The sequence below is a fragment of the Brienomyrus brachyistius genome, chromosome 18, assembly GCF_023856365.1.
Source record: "Brienomyrus brachyistius isolate T26 chromosome 18, BBRACH_0.4, whole genome shotgun sequence".
In the NCBI taxonomy this organism is placed as follows: domain Eukaryota; kingdom Metazoa; phylum Chordata; class Actinopteri; order Osteoglossiformes; family Mormyridae; genus Brienomyrus; species Brienomyrus brachyistius.
The window spans coordinates 22,774,054-22,790,587 of NC_064550.1; the positions used below are offsets into that span (position 1 = coordinate 22,774,054).

The 16,534-nt window shown below is 43.7% G+C and overlaps 2 protein-coding genes across 6 annotated transcripts in view; one reads left to right on the top strand and one right to left on the bottom strand.

Annotated features, from left to right (window-relative positions):
• Nucleotides 1–8,716, top strand: part of LOC125712992 (sodium/potassium-transporting ATPase subunit beta-1-interacting protein 4-like) — a 24,615-nt gene extending 15,899 nt beyond the window's left edge. Inside the window, 3 exon segments of the mRNA XM_048983661.1 lie at nucleotides 2,029–2,089; nucleotides 5,360–5,444; nucleotides 6,437–8,716. Coding sequence (XP_048839618.1) covers nucleotides 2,029–2,089; nucleotides 5,360–5,444; nucleotides 6,437–6,446 — 156 coding nt within the window. The 3' untranslated portion in view covers nucleotides 6,447–8,716.
• birc7 (baculoviral IAP repeat containing 7) lies at nucleotides 8,698–16,488 on the bottom strand. Of its 5 annotated transcripts, XM_048983657.1 has the most exons (9): nucleotides 14,830–16,488; nucleotides 13,782–13,881; nucleotides 13,340–13,421; nucleotides 13,200–13,245; nucleotides 11,809–12,015; nucleotides 10,271–10,336; nucleotides 9,684–9,899; nucleotides 9,582–9,607; nucleotides 8,698–8,983 (listed from the first exon to the last, which is right to left on the bottom strand). In XM_048983657.1, exons 1-7 carry the CDS (start codon nucleotides 15,344–15,346, stop codon nucleotides 9,697–9,699), a joined length of 1,221 nt encoding a protein of 406 aa, XP_048839614.1. In that variant the 5' UTR covers nucleotides 15,347–16,488; the 3' UTR covers nucleotides 8,698–8,983; nucleotides 9,582–9,607; nucleotides 9,684–9,696. The 5 variants fall into 5 exon arrangements, with proteins under 5 accessions (XP_048839614.1, XP_048839617.1, XP_048839616.1 ...); XM_048983660.1 differs by lacking the exon at nucleotides 9,582–9,607 and having other exon boundaries at nucleotides 11,809–11,892; XM_048983659.1 differs by lacking the exon at nucleotides 9,582–9,607 and having other exon boundaries at nucleotides 11,809–11,985.
• Between the last annotated feature and the right edge of the window lie 46 nt (nucleotides 16,489–16,534).

The window sequence follows — 16,534 nt, forward strand, 5'->3', positions numbered from 1 at the left end:
TACTGCCACCAACCAGGGCAGAAGGTAGCCAGCATGTAGCCCTAGGACCCAGTAATCCTAGAGAAATTCAACACCCTCTCTGTTGGTCCTTTCTGTCTGTTGGCCCTTTATTCACAGATACTTGGGCGATTAGGGTAGGATTAGCCGCTAATCTCCTGTCCGTCTGTCCATGTCCATCCAACATACGGTGTTGATTAATGAGTCAAATAATAAAAGAAAAGACTACAGTGAATTGAGCTTCTGAGTTTGAATGCAAGACATATTACTCATCTCTGAAAATTGGCTTAACTGAAGTGAGTGCAGTGCTGTTTACTGCCTCGAGGCAGTTTTCCTTCTTTTGCTTGAAGAGGGAACCTTTCAGGGAAACTGTATGACATTGGTCCGTGCCACTGATCAGAAGACTTTGTGATATTTACCGCGGGTTTGAGATGGACCAGAGTGATGTCCGTCTGGCCTAGAGGTCTGACGTCGGCCGCCTTCACGTCCGAAATGAGGGGTTCTGAAATCAATTCGTGTTTCGTGATGCACTTGACGACCTCAGCGGCTGACCCACGGAGGTCACGCGAGTTCAGCACACACCGAGGTCACATATGTGCGTTGGATTAAATCCTAAAACTGAGGTGGTAGAAAGTCGGTACACTTTGTGAAGGTAATTCTTTCCTGCCTGTTGTTGCTTAAAGTGTGAATGATGGCCTTTGTCGTTTTTTTTTTTTTTTGTGAAGTCGTATTTCTCTGAAGATGAGGGGAAAAGTGATTAGTTGGTATTGTTGATGCACCACAGCACACAACAAAGAAATATGTCCTCTGCATTTAACCTGTATGTGACATTATGACATAGCAGGGGGGCAGCTAATTCAGTGCCCGGGGAGCAGTGTGTGGGGGCGTGGCCTTGTTCAGGGTACACAAGCGGTCCTTTGCTGGACGGGGATTCGAACCAGCAGCCTTTCGATTACAAAAGCACATCCCCGACCATTAGCCCTCCACTGCCACCAAAGATGTTTGGTGTCCCTGTTTTCTCAAACCCATGGGTCACTGACCAGTTTAATCCTGTGACTTTTTTAGTTCCCGTCGTGCTAAACCGAGCAGGTCAACTTGTGGTAAGACCCCTCAGTTACCCACCACTGCCCCGCTCACCTGCGCACAGAAACAAAACGCCCATTCAGCCATATTCAGAATGACATGCAAGGTCAATCGAGCTGAAATTTCATGCAATGACACCTTAATTGGTGCAAAACGCGGCAAATGTGTTTGGTGGGCTTAGCGGGGCGAGGCGGCAAGCTGGCCAAACCTTTTCTGCATTAGCTTCACGTCGCTATGCTTCACCTAAAATGCTGCAGGCTATCACACCCGATGTTTGTATATGCGGCTTGCAGTATCGTGTGCTGCGCCACAAGTAGGTAGCACTGACTTGAGAGGCGAAGGTAAGTTTACGCAGCTTGTCACGGCTTTTTTAGCGGGCAGGCTGCAGTCGTCCTGTACTAGAGGATGGGTGATCCTCCCTTCTGTGCGATGGGTTTGGTGTTTCCCTGCTAGTATTGGTTGAAGAGCCCCTGATCTCGTCTTCACGGTTCTCCATGTTTTTATGCTTTACTGCTGCCTCTCTTCACTTCTGCCTGTAGCTTTCCAGTGTTTTTTTTCCCTCTTAAAACCAAAATATTGGCACATTTTTTGCCTCCACGCCCAAGTTCTGTGATTGACGGGGGGGGGGAGTCTCCCTTGATTTTTGGGTACTTCGGTGTGTTATTTTTACTGATATGAACACCCCTCGATGGGCAGCTATGAAAGCATGTGCAGATGTAGAATGTTCCACATCGCCAGCTTTCACGTCCCTGACTTTGGGTTGAAAGTGATCGGGAACCCCTTCTTCGAACCCGCACTGTGGGTGTCACTGGACCCAAGTCAGCTGTGCTCTCAATTGTAGTTTGTCTCCTGTGTAGCGTACAAAGCAGATGGGGGGGTGGGTGTACATGAAGCAGACCCCCCCCCTTGCTATCCTCACTTGGCTTTTGTCTGGCTTTGCCTCCCCAGCTCCTGGGATTTGTGTACGCCTGCTACGTGGTCAGCGCCTTCACTGAGGAAGAGGACAGCTGTGAGTATGGGTAGTGTTGGAGAGCATTGGGTGGGGTGGGGGGGGCTTTCATTAATGAGACCCCAAATAAACCCTTTACATAACCCCTCCAGGACAGCCATGTGTCCACATTCCATACACCCTGGATTTCCCCACCCTGCCCTCAGAGCCCCTGTCACATGCCACCCCCCCCCCCCCTCATTTTCACGCTGCATACACCCCATATGTCTGAAATAAATCCTTCCAGCTGTCTCCTGTTCCCCTCTTTTATAAGACATCCATACAAGAGTCAGTCTTCCGTTGTCCATATTATGTACTTTTTTTAATAACGTGTTTCTGTTTTTTTTACACTATTCATGATTGATTTCTTACTCATTCTCTGGAATAATTCATAGGTACCTGGGAAAATAGAACAATAATTAGTTTTTCATAATTTAACTGCAACGATCTGCATTTCCGACCGTGATTTCTCATTTGACAGCGGGCCTAATGGCACAGTGTCAAATCACATTTTCGCGCATATTAAACGCTCCCGAGTAACAAAGACAAAAAGAAAAAAAAACGATGCCTTCGTGGTACCTCGGCCGTATGAGATTTCGCAGATGAATCGGCGGTATTTTATAATGTGCGGTTTGAAGGCTGGAAATTTAATAAGCGTCGCTACCCAGCACCTACCTAGACCCTCAGACATTCCCCGGGAACTACGCTGGAACTGACGCTGATATGTCCTGTTACATTAGTTCAAATTCCCACGTTAAGTCCGGTTGATAAACAAACGACATGCATTTGATCCAGATCCATATTCAGTTAAGGGACTCGGGGGGCTTTTCCGACTGAAATATCGGGAGACAGAATCCTGTGTTTGTCTGTGACTCACAGGAGAAGCTTACATTTCTGTATCGATATAAAACTACGTACAGCAAGAGAGCCGCACATTCATTTTTATTTAAAGATTTAATAGTTAATTGTACCTATGAACGTATAACAATGTAGAATGATAATTGCAGAGTCCTGTTAATAGTTTGGGCACTGTTTTAATCATAATTACACACAGCCTCTTTGATGGTTTAATGGAAGCTGTTCCGCTCGAATGAGCTTGATATCGTCATGTAATCTCCCATTTTACGGCTTGATGGTCACATAGTGGATTTCTTCAGAGGTGGGTACTGGGGCTCCGCGCGTCCGAAGCCGTGGCTTTAGCGCTTCTCCGGGCAAGGACGGTGTCCGATCGCTCCGGCGACCCCACCTGCGAGGGCAGCCGGTTCCCCCGCTTTAAACCGCCCTGTCCAATTAGCCCGGTTAAACAGGTATCCGCTTCATGCCTAATACGCTTTGCGAGAGCGAGTGTTGGGAATCAAAAGAGACGTGGAAACGTGGACTGAAAGCCGGCGCCGCGAACAGCACGACCCCCCCGGCGGTTCCTCGAAGACGCTTCTTAAAAGCTGCCAGATCCCTTTGATCCAGCACCACCGTGTACCCCCTTGAGCTGCACTGAGCCTGCAGGGGGAGGAAACACCCGGCATTTTAAATCTGTATCTTGCTCTGTACAAATTATTAAAGGAAGGTATTAAAAATTAAAAGCAGAGACGTTAAACACATCGGGAAAAAAGCATTCCTGGGTCCGTTGCGTATTTCAAACTAATGTCCCTTCGTTCACCTGATTGCGTAACAGCGCTTTCTGTGTTTGTCAGGTTTGGGTTCAAGTCGGACTTGCCGTGTTTGGTTTTCATCAGAAAAGCCACATTAAACTCTCTACTGGAGCTCTAAACATAATCTGCTGCCAAATGAAAGGGATTAATTAGTTTCGTGTCTTTCCTGGGCAAAGAGAAGGGGGTTAACCGGCTGATTTTGCTTTTCATGTTCACCTGAATCCATCCTTCCCTCGTTATCGTTAATGACAACTATAGGTAGTAATGAGATGAACTACATTTGCTGCCTCATTAGGATCCAGTCTTCTTAAGAGCCCCTTAATCCCGAAGTCTTCACACGGTATGACTGCTGCAGTTTGATCGGATCGCTTGGATTCCAGACTGTACGGGGTGAGCGAGACTGAGCACTTCTGTAAAAGATATTAATTGGGAATCTTCAGTGTTAGGGTATACAGGCATCACTCCAGGTTTTTATCCCAGACTGGAGGGAACACAAATGTGTCTCCAGGTAAAGGATGGAAAACCGATTGAGTATAGATGTGATTTGAACGTGCACGTTTCAGCACATTTTATAGAGGCGCCCCCTAATGACCAGTCACCGTAATTGTACAACCGTCCGTAACTTGTGTTGGGTCACGTTGTGGGGAAACCTCTGGACACCACTTAAGTAGAGGTCTGTTTTCTAGTACATCCCCACAACAAACACAAAGTAACTGGTCGGTCTGGTGTGGTGTTTTCAAACCGTAAGCCAGAAAAGCCTCACTTAAAGCATATCTGAAATCAGGAGTGACTCACTGTGCTGAAAGGGGGCTTCGGTACCTCAGTGAGCAATAATAATGATTCATCTGCTATACTGGAGCATCTCGGGTGAACCCTAACGATACTGAATGCACGTCTTCGAGGTCAGGTAGCAGGCAGGCAGCGGCGTGTCTTACGGCAAAAAAAAAAACGCAGATCCCAGAAATAAACCTGTGTGTTTTTCGTACCGATCCCTGCTGAATCGGCGCTGTTAATGGGAATGGTGTTGATTTGACAGTATTCCTGAACGTCCACGAAGTGATTAAACACCACCGTCTGGGGGAGAAAATAGCACAGCGGAAGAGAGCATGGTCCGCCTGTTAATTTGTGACGAGCAGTATGTCTCCGCTGTATTCAGCTGAGTTTGTGGTTCCCAGGCGTCTCTTCAGAATAACAGGTTTATACTCGCTCACTACGTGAAGGAAACGGGGAGGGGGTGTTACGTCATCCACTGCGTTAATGAGGGACCTGTCTTCGTTTCAGCTATCGATCCTCTGCATACACACACAGAACAAAACAACCAGGACATTGGAAAATTGTTTTTCATTTCCGCAAATAACAGATGTACAATTACACCTATTTTCCGCTTTCTGCAACATAAACAGCATTACGCACTTGGTAAACTGAGCACTTCATTAAAAATGCACATTTTAAACAGCTGTCTCAACTCTTCACCTCCCTGTCCCAAAAACATCTCACACGGTAAACTTTATTTTTTTTCTCCCCCAGTTCTTGTATGGTTATTATGCTGGTCGTTGTGAATCATCATTTTTGTCTTCAGTTACGCTCATTTTGGTTTTTAATTTTTTTTTCTCCCCCCATTTGAAATTTGTTTTGGTTCCAGTTGATTTTATCGGTGGCTTTGACCCCTTTCCCCTCTACCATGTCAATGAGAAACCGTCTCATGTCCTGCTAAAGCCCACGTACCTGTAAGTACCCACGCGCGTGCCAGTGTGTGTGTGTGTGTGTGTGTGTGTGTGTGTGTGTGTGTGTGTGTGTGTGTGTGTGTGTGTGTGTGTGTGTGTGTGTGTGTGTGTGTGTGTTTGTGTTTGTGTTTCATGGTGTTTTGGAGATTTCATTGTCTCACTCAAATTAAATCTAGAATTTTAGCTGGAACAAACGGACCCCTAGCTTGCTTTCCTCACCCCCAGTAGAGGGTGGAGTGGTGCCGAGCTGCCAAGGCGATACAGCTATGAATGACAGGCGTCGGGTGTGGTTCCCCGTGGATAATATTAAGAGAAAAATAAAACTGCAAGCGTTGGCCGTCTTTGATTATGCCTGCCGGAAATGAGTATCTTGTGTTCCCGCAGTTGTCTAAATAATTAAAAGGTTGCCTCACCCGCAATTACAAGTTATATGCTTTCATAATGTTGAGATAGGGGCGCAGTTTGCTAGTACAAATAACACCACGTGGCCGTGAACCTCTAAACGATGCGTATGCATGGTTTACACGCCTGTCCTGTATCCCCAAAAGGTTTAGTTTAATTCAGTCTCACCGTTAATATGCTGTTTCGTGTAACTAAGTCTTTTATGCAAAAATGGTTATTTATTACAATAATTAATTAGGACCATCTGTGGTTCTTTAGAACATCCTGGCCTTTTTGTACAAAAACAAAAGACTGTGTTAAAGATTTTCTTATCTCTGTATTTAAAAAAAAAAAAAGCTTTAAAAAAAACTGAGAAAACATGTTACATTGATTTTCCCATAGTGTGCAGAAATTATTTTAATTATGTGCTTTTCCAGCAGTTCATAAATGTTACCTAAAAGAAAAAGAGTGTTTGTTTTCCCTGGGGTAAACATTGTGGGACATGGTTTTTAATGTGCAACGGCGCGATACTTAGTGATTCCCATGCATCTGCAGTTTTGCGCCGTGCAGCGCCACCAGTCACAGAAATAATGGTCTTTCCGTTCCATTTCCAGGTCTACGTAAATAGGAGCAGTTTGACCGCTCCAGGACGGCCATAGAATCACTGGTGAGGGGGTGGCAAAGTGGATTCGAAAGGGAGGAAGAGGACTGTGTATCGGAACATCAGCGGAGAAGACCGAAGGCCTGTTTAGACGCGTTCAATCAGTGCTTATTAATACTGCTAGAGTACCGCTTACAAAGACTCGACTTCCAAGTTCAGTCCAGCTGTCTAAAAAGATGACGGAGCCTTAGATGGTGGCAGATGCAGCGTGATTTAAAAAAATAGCTAAAAGTTGTGGTTCAAATCGGACGAAAAAGAAAGCCAGCCGTAGTCCGAGGCACCGTTGCCGCGGTCTCTGTGTGCATCCTGTTTTGTCCGATCTGCAGATGTAAATAACGGGTATTTGTCTGGCTGAGATATGAGTCTGTTTTATGTCAGATAACTGTGTTCAGATATATTGTTGACGGTGCCTCAAACCACCGCGCACACATACCTAGCCCAGAGGGGAAATAAGAATACAATAGACAGTAAAACAGTTCCGCAATAAAGGGCTGCTGTCAAAATAGAATTACTGTCACACAAAGCAGCCGCTTCCCTGGCGTTCACACCTAAAGCATTCGCGATTACCGTGCACTGTAAGGTTTATGAAATCGCTCCCTCTTCTATCTTTTCCATTTAACATCTGAGAACATCTTATTTGTGTCAGCTGCCACATTGTATTTTCATTTTTGAGAAATTCCGTGTTGACGGCAGTATTTTGTCTGGGTATTTTTCTTTGCGTTTCGTACTTTTTTTACAATTAAAAAAGAATTTCTCGCGAGAAGAAAAGGTCATGATAAAGGGATACTGTGTGTATGGGAGGGAGGTGTTTGGGGTGGACTGATCAATGCAATATGTCATTTTAGGGTGTGCGTTTTTTAACAATAGCTGGCGGTAGCTTTGTATATGATGTGGTTATTGGTGCAGTTGAACTGAGATAAATGCTTCAGTAAAGAACTGATTTCTGTTTAAAAGAAAATCAGTTCTAGGTGACAGCGCGTATCAATATCGCTGATCTCAAATTAGTGAAGCTGTATAACAGAGACCAAACGAGAGCTTTTTTTTAATTCCATACGAATAGGTCAGGCACTTCATGGCATGTTATAACGAACCACAACTGCCCCCTAGTGGTGACTGTCTACAAAACTGCCGCCTTATACATTTCTTTTCCCTTTTGTCTTATGTAAAATAAGCATGTTAATTTCTTTGTATTTTAAAAGCCTTTTCTTTAAGAGGTGCGAACGGTGCTTCGAAATGCCGTTTCGCACTAAACAATTGAAGTGTCTTTGTAAAGCGTCCGACTTAGCTTGTCATTAAATGTTCCATCCTGCACTGTGACCCCGCCCGACAAGCCCCTTAGAGCGTTTTACGATGGCAATTTAATGTGTATTTGTAATTAATTTGAAAAAAGAAGCCAAATTATTTTGGAAAAACCGTTATATTAATATACCACATAGAATTAAGTCTTAATTCTTTAAAGTGAATTTGTAGAACATAGGCCTACTTTAAATATTTTGAAGTGATCAAAATCATGACTCGAATATCATCACTTATTTGCAGGCTTAGAAATATAAATACGGTGTAAAATGATGAGCAAGCATTTGCCCCCCACACATCTCCTTTGTAGATTATATGTTTCTAAATATCATTTACAAGTGCTACATTTTGATCATTAAATATATTTGAATTGTTTAGTATCAAATGTTTTACTTGCATTCAAACTGAAGTAGGCAAATTGTCAGAAAGGTGTATTTTAAAGAGGCTAATTTCACTTTTGACTGGGTATATAAGAACCTTTAAGCCGATATGCTGCTGAATTCATGTAATTATCCCCCTGTTCCCTTCTTGTAGAATTACCTCTGAGCTTTCTCTGGGCCCTACCTTGTCTAACATCTTAGACTGATGACTGTCTGTGAATTTAATCAAAGACATTTTGTACCTGCCCTTCATTGCATCGCTGACCCAAAAAAAACATGGTAAGTGTTTGAAAATGTAAATAGAAGTTTTCTAGAAAATAGCATTTTTAATCCTGATACTTCTCAGCTGTTTAATGGATGTTAGTGGGTATATAGTGTTGTGCAAATTCGTGTCAATTAATCCCCGAGTGAGAAAAGTATTGTCTTCATTAATTTACTGGTGTACATTTAGTTTTAATCTGAAAAGGGTTCTCATGTTTGCCTGCTTGATGTACAATGACCTTCCCTTAGCAGTCAAAAAAAATCATCAATTAAAATAAATTGGTGCATTTACTTTAGTAATGTTTATAAATATAATGTGGATTTCAGCAACAAAATAATGTCTATATTATCAGGCAGGTCATTTTAGTTTCTGTTATGCTTGGGGGGGGGGGGGGGGGAGTGAAAGACTGGAATTCTCTGGTGTCCTGGAAACACTCAAACTCAACATGTGACAGTTCGATCCACATCAGAAGCTCAGGCGTCCAGTTAGTGGAACAATCCCTTCAAATTCATCTCCTGTTTTCTAGCCATGAGTTCATTCTTCATCAGAAATGTTCCAACACCTGGTTAAGAAAAGTCATATTTCAGTCCTTCCCAGACTCACCTTTCCCGCTGATATGTACTGTGTCCTACTGAGTGAGGCGATTTCCGATAGTGAGAAAATGGGTCTCGCTGTTATTATGGGCTGCCTATTTCTATATCTCTTATTAATGTCGGGGGTGAGCTGAAACTGGCCGGCTGCAGAATGACATTTACTAATGATTTCAGGCAAGAATTCCTAGAATGTTCTCTAATGCAGTGAAGCAGCCACTAACATTTAAGGTCATCTCTGTCAAAATTAGCATGTAACCACTCTTAACAATGCATGTGGGATAAATACGAAGGTAGTACTAAGAAAGAAAGTTACAAAGAAGGTTAAAGAGGTAGTGCATATAGCTCATGGGACTTTTGCTTACGGAAAAAATGTTCTGAGGACAGAAGGAAAAATGATTGGTTATCTCTGAACCAATCAGAAAGTAGAGGTGATGGGTCCAACCAATCAGAAGTCTTGGTCCCACCTCCTCTACAATCTGATTGGTTCTCTCTGAACCAATCATTTTTCCGTCTGCCCTCAAAACATTTTTTTTTTTTGTGCAAGTAAAACTCCCACGAGCAACTAACCTGGTGATGACCCTGGTACTGCCTTCCTGAGAAGCGCCCACATGTGGCATTAGGGTCAGGGTTCAGAAGATGACTTGGAGTGGAGGGGGGAGTACGTCATACCTGGAAAGGCCCGTCAGGTCATAAATGCGCGGACGCTGCCCCGGATGATGGCACGGCAGATGGGGCAGTTTCGCAGACTGGCTGCGCAGTCCGTGCAGACCACAAGGTGTCCACAGGGTATGAAGACCATAGACACCAGCTTGTCCATGCAGACCTTGCAGGTGCGCTCCTCCTGCAGCTGTCTCAGCTGCTCCTCGGCGCTCAGCTCCCCCGCTGCTGGTAACATGCAGCCACAAGGGGGCACTTTATGAGAAATTTAAAGTTGCACCTCCAACCTGATACACTCAACTCAACAGCACTCCTCCTTCCATGTAGTGATGTCACCAATATTGTTTTGTTTTTTTTAAGATTCCACTTTTCTATTCTATAAAAAGGCTACATCAATATAATGGATCCCAGCAGGAAAAACTGACTCCCTCTCCTAGGTCACAAATATTTGAGTTGCACGTTTTTGAAGCATCAATTTGTACTAGTAAGCGTCAAAACCCCAGTCTTTGATCTCATTGACACTCCCATTCCCAGTCTGATCACGGCACACAAGTTATTAAAAAGTGGCTGCATGTGACAGAAGGTTCAAGGTTCCAAACCTTTATCTCTGGCCTGGGTCTGAATCCTCTCCCGTCCAGCGCTACGTCCTTGATTCACCCCAGGATCTGGAAAACCAAGACAAATCCAGTAAAATCCAATTATATGGGACTTCAAGAGACCTGGCAAAACAGTCTGTTATATCCAGAGTTGCCCAGGACACCATTTACTGATGCCACACCCCAGAAAGGTAGTGATACAACTTTAATTTACCGTATTTCACCTATTGCGACTCAGCGAAAATCATTTTATGTCACACACACACATCGTCTTTTCTTACTACTGTAGTGAACAAACGCATATCAAATGACGAGGCATTCTAATACCCTACACTAAGAGATGTTCTAAAGCAGCATGTCGTATGGTACGCAGATTACTGGGAAGAAAAATAATCTGTCATTTCTCAAACTGCAAAGACGTCTTGCACTTCTGACAGTTAGTCCGGATGACACCGACCGTGGATTTACTTATACCAGAGTCACGTACAATATCCACTTGTGTTTCCTTTTTTGTTTCGATTAAGCGAGTCAGCTATATCCGATGCTTTTTCTGCATGTTCTCAAAGGCGCACGGCCGGGACCAGCGGACCTCGTCCGTTATAGACGATATTCCGTTATAAGCGACTCCACTGTAACGGGATTTTACTGTACATGCATGTTCCAGATATAAACAGGGAATAACATCAGAATGCAGTGATAGAGCAAAGCACTGACCTCTAATACTGCAGTTTTGGCCTGAACTAAAACACAGACTCTGTACTGTGTATCCTACTTCGCCCACACGTACACACTTGGTGCACTTAGCACAAGTGTTCAAGGGTGTCCCGATCCTCAGGTAAGCCAAGTGCAGCACGCTTGACTTGCACTTTATCCACACTTTGGCAATTACTTCATGGAAACAGTCTTTGGCTAAGTATGTAGAAAACAATGTACCACATCAGTAAAAGACTAATGTTTACACCTAACATGAGGAAGTCTGCCAGCTTAACAGAACCCAACGAGTCTGAAAACATTTCAGTGTACGTGTGCAAAGCTGTATAACGAATGTTTACATAGCCTAGGCTAGAGTGAAGGACACCCCACACGAGCCATACAAATGACAAGATAGCTGTAGCATCTCTCTTATTTACCTCTTCAGATATCAAGTGTGTCCCATTGCATTCAAGAAATCCCTGCACACTTGGGTTCCTCACATGCACTTGTGCACTTTGCGTCAAACATCAAAATAATTCACCGCAGTGGTTAGTATCTCAGCATGTTTGACCTTACGTATGCTGGACGGGATGCCACCAGAGAATTAGCGCAAATGCTTCGGGGTAATGAGGCTTAGTACAAAGCAGGAATGAAACGCAATATTGCATGATTTTCACCACAACAGGAATTGAGTGGTGGGATGTTTTATGAGGCAGCCAATAAGATCAACGGTCACGGAGCTGCATGTGACTAATTTCAGCAGAGGAAGTGATGATTAGGTCCAATTTCTCCAAAGCTACATACTGCAATGCTCATGCAAATCTGCGATGCTGGCAGACAGGATGTACCTCTGGCCTGCTGGGATCTCCTCCCATCCTCTTCTGCCTGCAGCACATCTGCCACCAGGTCGGACACCGAGGTGTAGCAGGTACCTGTCAGCAGATACTTGGTTTGAACCAGACTCTCCACTAGATTGGCATCGAACCCCATCTGTAGCACTGTGTGGATGACTGGGGTCATCAAGGCTGCAGAGGAACCCTGATAGGTCAGTGTATCTGCCAATCAGAGGACACAACATACAAAGGTGGGCAAGTCTGAAGCTAGACCTTAACGCTCAGAAAAATACTGCAGAATATCATTAATAATACTTGAAAGCAATAAAAATGCTCAACTACAAATATCAAATGATAACGTGTCATTTGATGTTTAATGCAACTTTGATACAAATTCTGAGTTACATTGTGGCTTTCAGAATTAAAAACCACCTTTGTGAACTGCTCCAAAGATTACGGACGGCTACACTGAGTTCATTCTGTGAATGGTACCTTTCACTCATTTTATTCTCAACAACATGCAAGCAAGTAAAATGTTTATGCCCATAAGAGCAGTGCTGTTTTATGATCCCGAAAAATATCCAGTGACTAATCAAGTAGTGCAAAAACCGAGCAGGACACAAAGATGTGCTTTTCACTGGGGCCGTGAAGGTTGCTGGTTCAAATTCTGTCATCAGTGAAATGGTCTCACCGCTGTGCCTTGCAACAAAGGGCTTTGACCTCAATTACTCCAGGGACTGTCTGACCCGGCTTTCTCAATTATATGTCACTTTGGATAAATGTGTCTGTTAAGTAAGTAAAAGCTCAGTCCAGATACGACCCAGTGTCACGAAGTGGTTAGTCTTTGAGGAAAAAGAGGTACAACCTTTGAACCAGCCAGGCTTACTTTTCCCGTGCTAGCACGCCTGCCAACAGGCCTGTCCGAGGTGAATTTCAGTGCCTGAAAGGCGGACAAATTGAACAAAATGGGAGCGTAGAGCCCTGGGGCGTGATTACGTCATCGTCACACGGCGTGCGTGTAAATTACATCTCCACTAGCAAGCGGCTCTAACAGAGTATAGCGGCACTAGGGGTATCTTAACCGCACTGTAAAAACCGCGGTGGCCACCGTTTCCCTGCAGCATGATTAAAGGGCTGCTTTAAATCATTCGCCTCCTTACTAAGGCAGCCATGTTTGTATTTAGCGTGCAGCTTTTGGATATGAATTAAGCTGGATTTTGTTTTTTATAAGCAAGTTTGAATCCAAAACTAAAACGGATTTACTAAATACTGCCAGTGATAGATAGATAGATAGATAGATAGATAGATAGATAGATAGATAGATAGATAGATAGAAAGAATAATTATTAAGTAGTAGTGTATTATAGTTGTTGTCCTTGTTGTTCTAGATAAGATGAGTTGCTCACCATGTCCGGAATTGAGGTCTCTTGCAGTAGATATCGGAGATGCACTCTAGAGAGATAAAAAATAAAACACTTTTATTTAAGAACATATGAATTTTTACACATTATCAATAGGTTTAGGATCAATAGGATGGGCTTCTCACCAGAGTTTCACTTATACTGAAGTATGACTCTTGTACGCTGCTGACGTATTCGCGTCCTCTAGCCTGAAGCAGAAACTCGCATCTAAAGGTGGTGGTGGGAGAGGGGGGGGGGGTTATGCCACAGAAACACCGTTAAAAATCCACGTGACTGCTAGAGATATTATTAAAAAAATACTCGACCATAGATTTAGCCTGCATAATTTGAGAATGTACCTTTCATTTTCAGTTATTTGTCGACTTGTTAGGTTATGACACGCTACCAATTTCATTGCATTTATTGAACCTAAGACTTGCGCCAATTGCATAAGAAATGATAACGAGGGAGAACATAAGAAATTTACAAACGAAAGGAGGCCATTCGGAGAGCAAGAGCCTCAGCTTCACTGATCCAGGACCAGCAGCGTCAGCATCACTGTGACACGCGCAAGCCTGTATCTGTTACCGTGGAAACCACTTGGCGTGCTCCTGCCACGGATCGTCCCCAGGCTCCCAGTTCCTCAGGCCTCCATCACAGTAGAAGCACTTCACATTGTCACCGTGTCCTGTGAGGGATACAGTTGCCTGATGGTTTTCAGCGTGCGCATCTTTCACTCACAACATGAGTCACTAACACCTACAGGAAGCAACCAGCAAATTATTTTCCCGATGTACTCAAAGGTCCAAATTTAAATACACGGCGGGGGGGGGGGGGGGGGGGGGGGTTGTCATATTCCTGTAAGTAAACATAAGCAATGAGTTTTTAGAAAAAAAAATTCTTTGCAATCTATTTCTTGTGTGTACAATATTTCCGACAGCTTTTACGACAATTCGCACCACTATTAACATTTATTTTTTCCATTATAATGAAGCTAACAGCGGTCATAATGTGGATTTCACTAGGCTCTCTCTCAATACAAAGATACACTGGGCAACCGGAACAAAAATGATAATTTCTCTCTGTGAGAGAATAAAAAGGTCAAAGCGTGGGTATAGCAGGCTTTTTCCATCCCAAACCCCATGACTGCTCGTTATTGTCCATACTAGTGCAACGCCATAATATTGCTGTATTATAACTATGCAGACATGACATACTGTTATATGTTATCTACTAAATCACATGATCCGGCACCTGTATTACTGTAAAACTCCAAATCCGTAAACGTTCAGTGCTCAAAAATGAAAAAAAAAATGACTCAAGTAGCATCTGGACAGTGCAAGCAGTTGAACTGGGTTTCCAACTTTGGTCAGCTGGCTGGCGTGAAATTTTCAATTCGAGTCAAGTCTGCACACGCATTTACATGTAGGCTTATGCAAGTGCTTTATTACCTTGTAAATACTCTGCATAGTTTGCAAACTAGCCAAACGCTTTTAGTGCAGTTCACTTTAGGTTTATAATGGAATAATATAGATCTACCGTAGGATTTCTTGCGTGAGCGTGGGAGTCAGAAAGCGTGAGTGTCACGTCAGATGCGTGTGAGTTCGCAACCTTGGTTGAAGGTGTGTAGGCGTACCGGTGTAGAAGAAACCAGCTCTTGCCAGAACGTCCGGTTGGGCCGAGGAATCGGTGGGCCAGTTCTGAAAAGTAGTAACCCGCGACTCCTCCGCCCCCATGTCTGGGTACGCTGCCTGTCCCAGGATAGCCTGGTCATCCACGGTCATCCTCTGCAGCTGACTGACCAGCTGACCGTCCACGCCGTCAGCAGCACCCCGTTCAGAAAAATTCTGAATCTCTCCCACGTTTCTGCCCAGTGTAAAGCCGCATGTCGGAAAGTGCTTCTTATGTTCACCCAGTGGGGTGTCACCGCGAACCCAGTATCTCAACACTCCACCACAATAGAAACATCGCACCTTATCCCCGGGCCCAATAAAGTAAAACCCAGCTTTGGCAAGCTCGATTGCGGTAACCGGGGCATCACTCGGCCAGTCACGGAAAGTCCCGATCCTCTCTTCCAAGCTCCTCATCCTCGGCTCAACCAGCGTTACCATCGCAGAGCTCCCGTCCGCCGACATGCTGGGCGTCGCGGTCATTATGGATCAAGCAACCGGAGATCAGACCGGCTGCATGGCATGTACATGTAATGCCGAGGGAGGGGCTGGCAGGTTCACATGAGAATTTAAATGAAATGACCTTCCCGAAACTTCGGCTGTTTGAATTAGCACAAGCTTTGACACACTCATACAATAATAGTTTGAATAGCATTTCCCAACCATTCGTTGAAAGAATGAAACCGGTTTCGACAAATACGATGTTTTAGATAAAAACAGAATCATGGCGAAAAGAACTAAATGGAAAATTAAGTGTATTATTTAGGCTATGGAACGCTTGATATTTTTAAAGACATTTACATTGTATTTAGGCTACATTAATAATTTCAATTTAGTTTTTTTATGGGTTTCACAAATATTTTGCTGGGTTGGTGTGTTTTAGGTTTTGCGAAATACCAGCTCATTCGAAGCTGGGTTTTCCGTTTGCGTCCCCGTGGGTGCCATTACGTGAATCACCGAATGTTTTATATGAAATTGATATTATTAAGAAGAAACAACAACGCACTGTGAGATGCACCAGGGAGGAAATGTAACAAAAAAAGAGGAGGATAGCACATTGGGTGGATATATTGGCTAAAGAGTCTAGAAAATGAAAACGACCATATTCCGCTCGTGAAGTTTCCCTTTCATCCTTTTTTTTAAATGTAAAAACAATCTATAGGCTGTTTGTGCAGCGACACCAAGCGGACGTGGAAATGAAATGCTGCCTTGGGATTTTAAAAATAGGAATCGCCTTGCTGAGTTAGCAATAGGATAACTTACGTAAATAAAATGCGTACTATCGATGGTATACTCTGTTTACAAAGCCCATAAAGCTTGACTTCTGGGGTAATACAACTACCAGCTCTATATTCCCCAGGGTTTCCTGAAGAAAAAACACACAGGGACTGATTCATGCCTTGAGACAAGTTGGTGTTCTGCGCATGTCGGCGTCAACTAAATGCTAACGGGGTTTAATTAAATGACAATATTTTTTTGCCCTATGTGCTTATTAGCATGCTATTTTTTTGCAAGACAGATACTTTCGAGCCTCAAACACATTAGAAAGTTGTATCCTTAATCGTAATTGCACCGTTGACTGTTAACTATACATGCAACGCAACCTTTCGATTGGTACATTTGCACGGAGAAAATTGAAAGGTTTAAACCTTTGATCCGAATTTCCGGTCC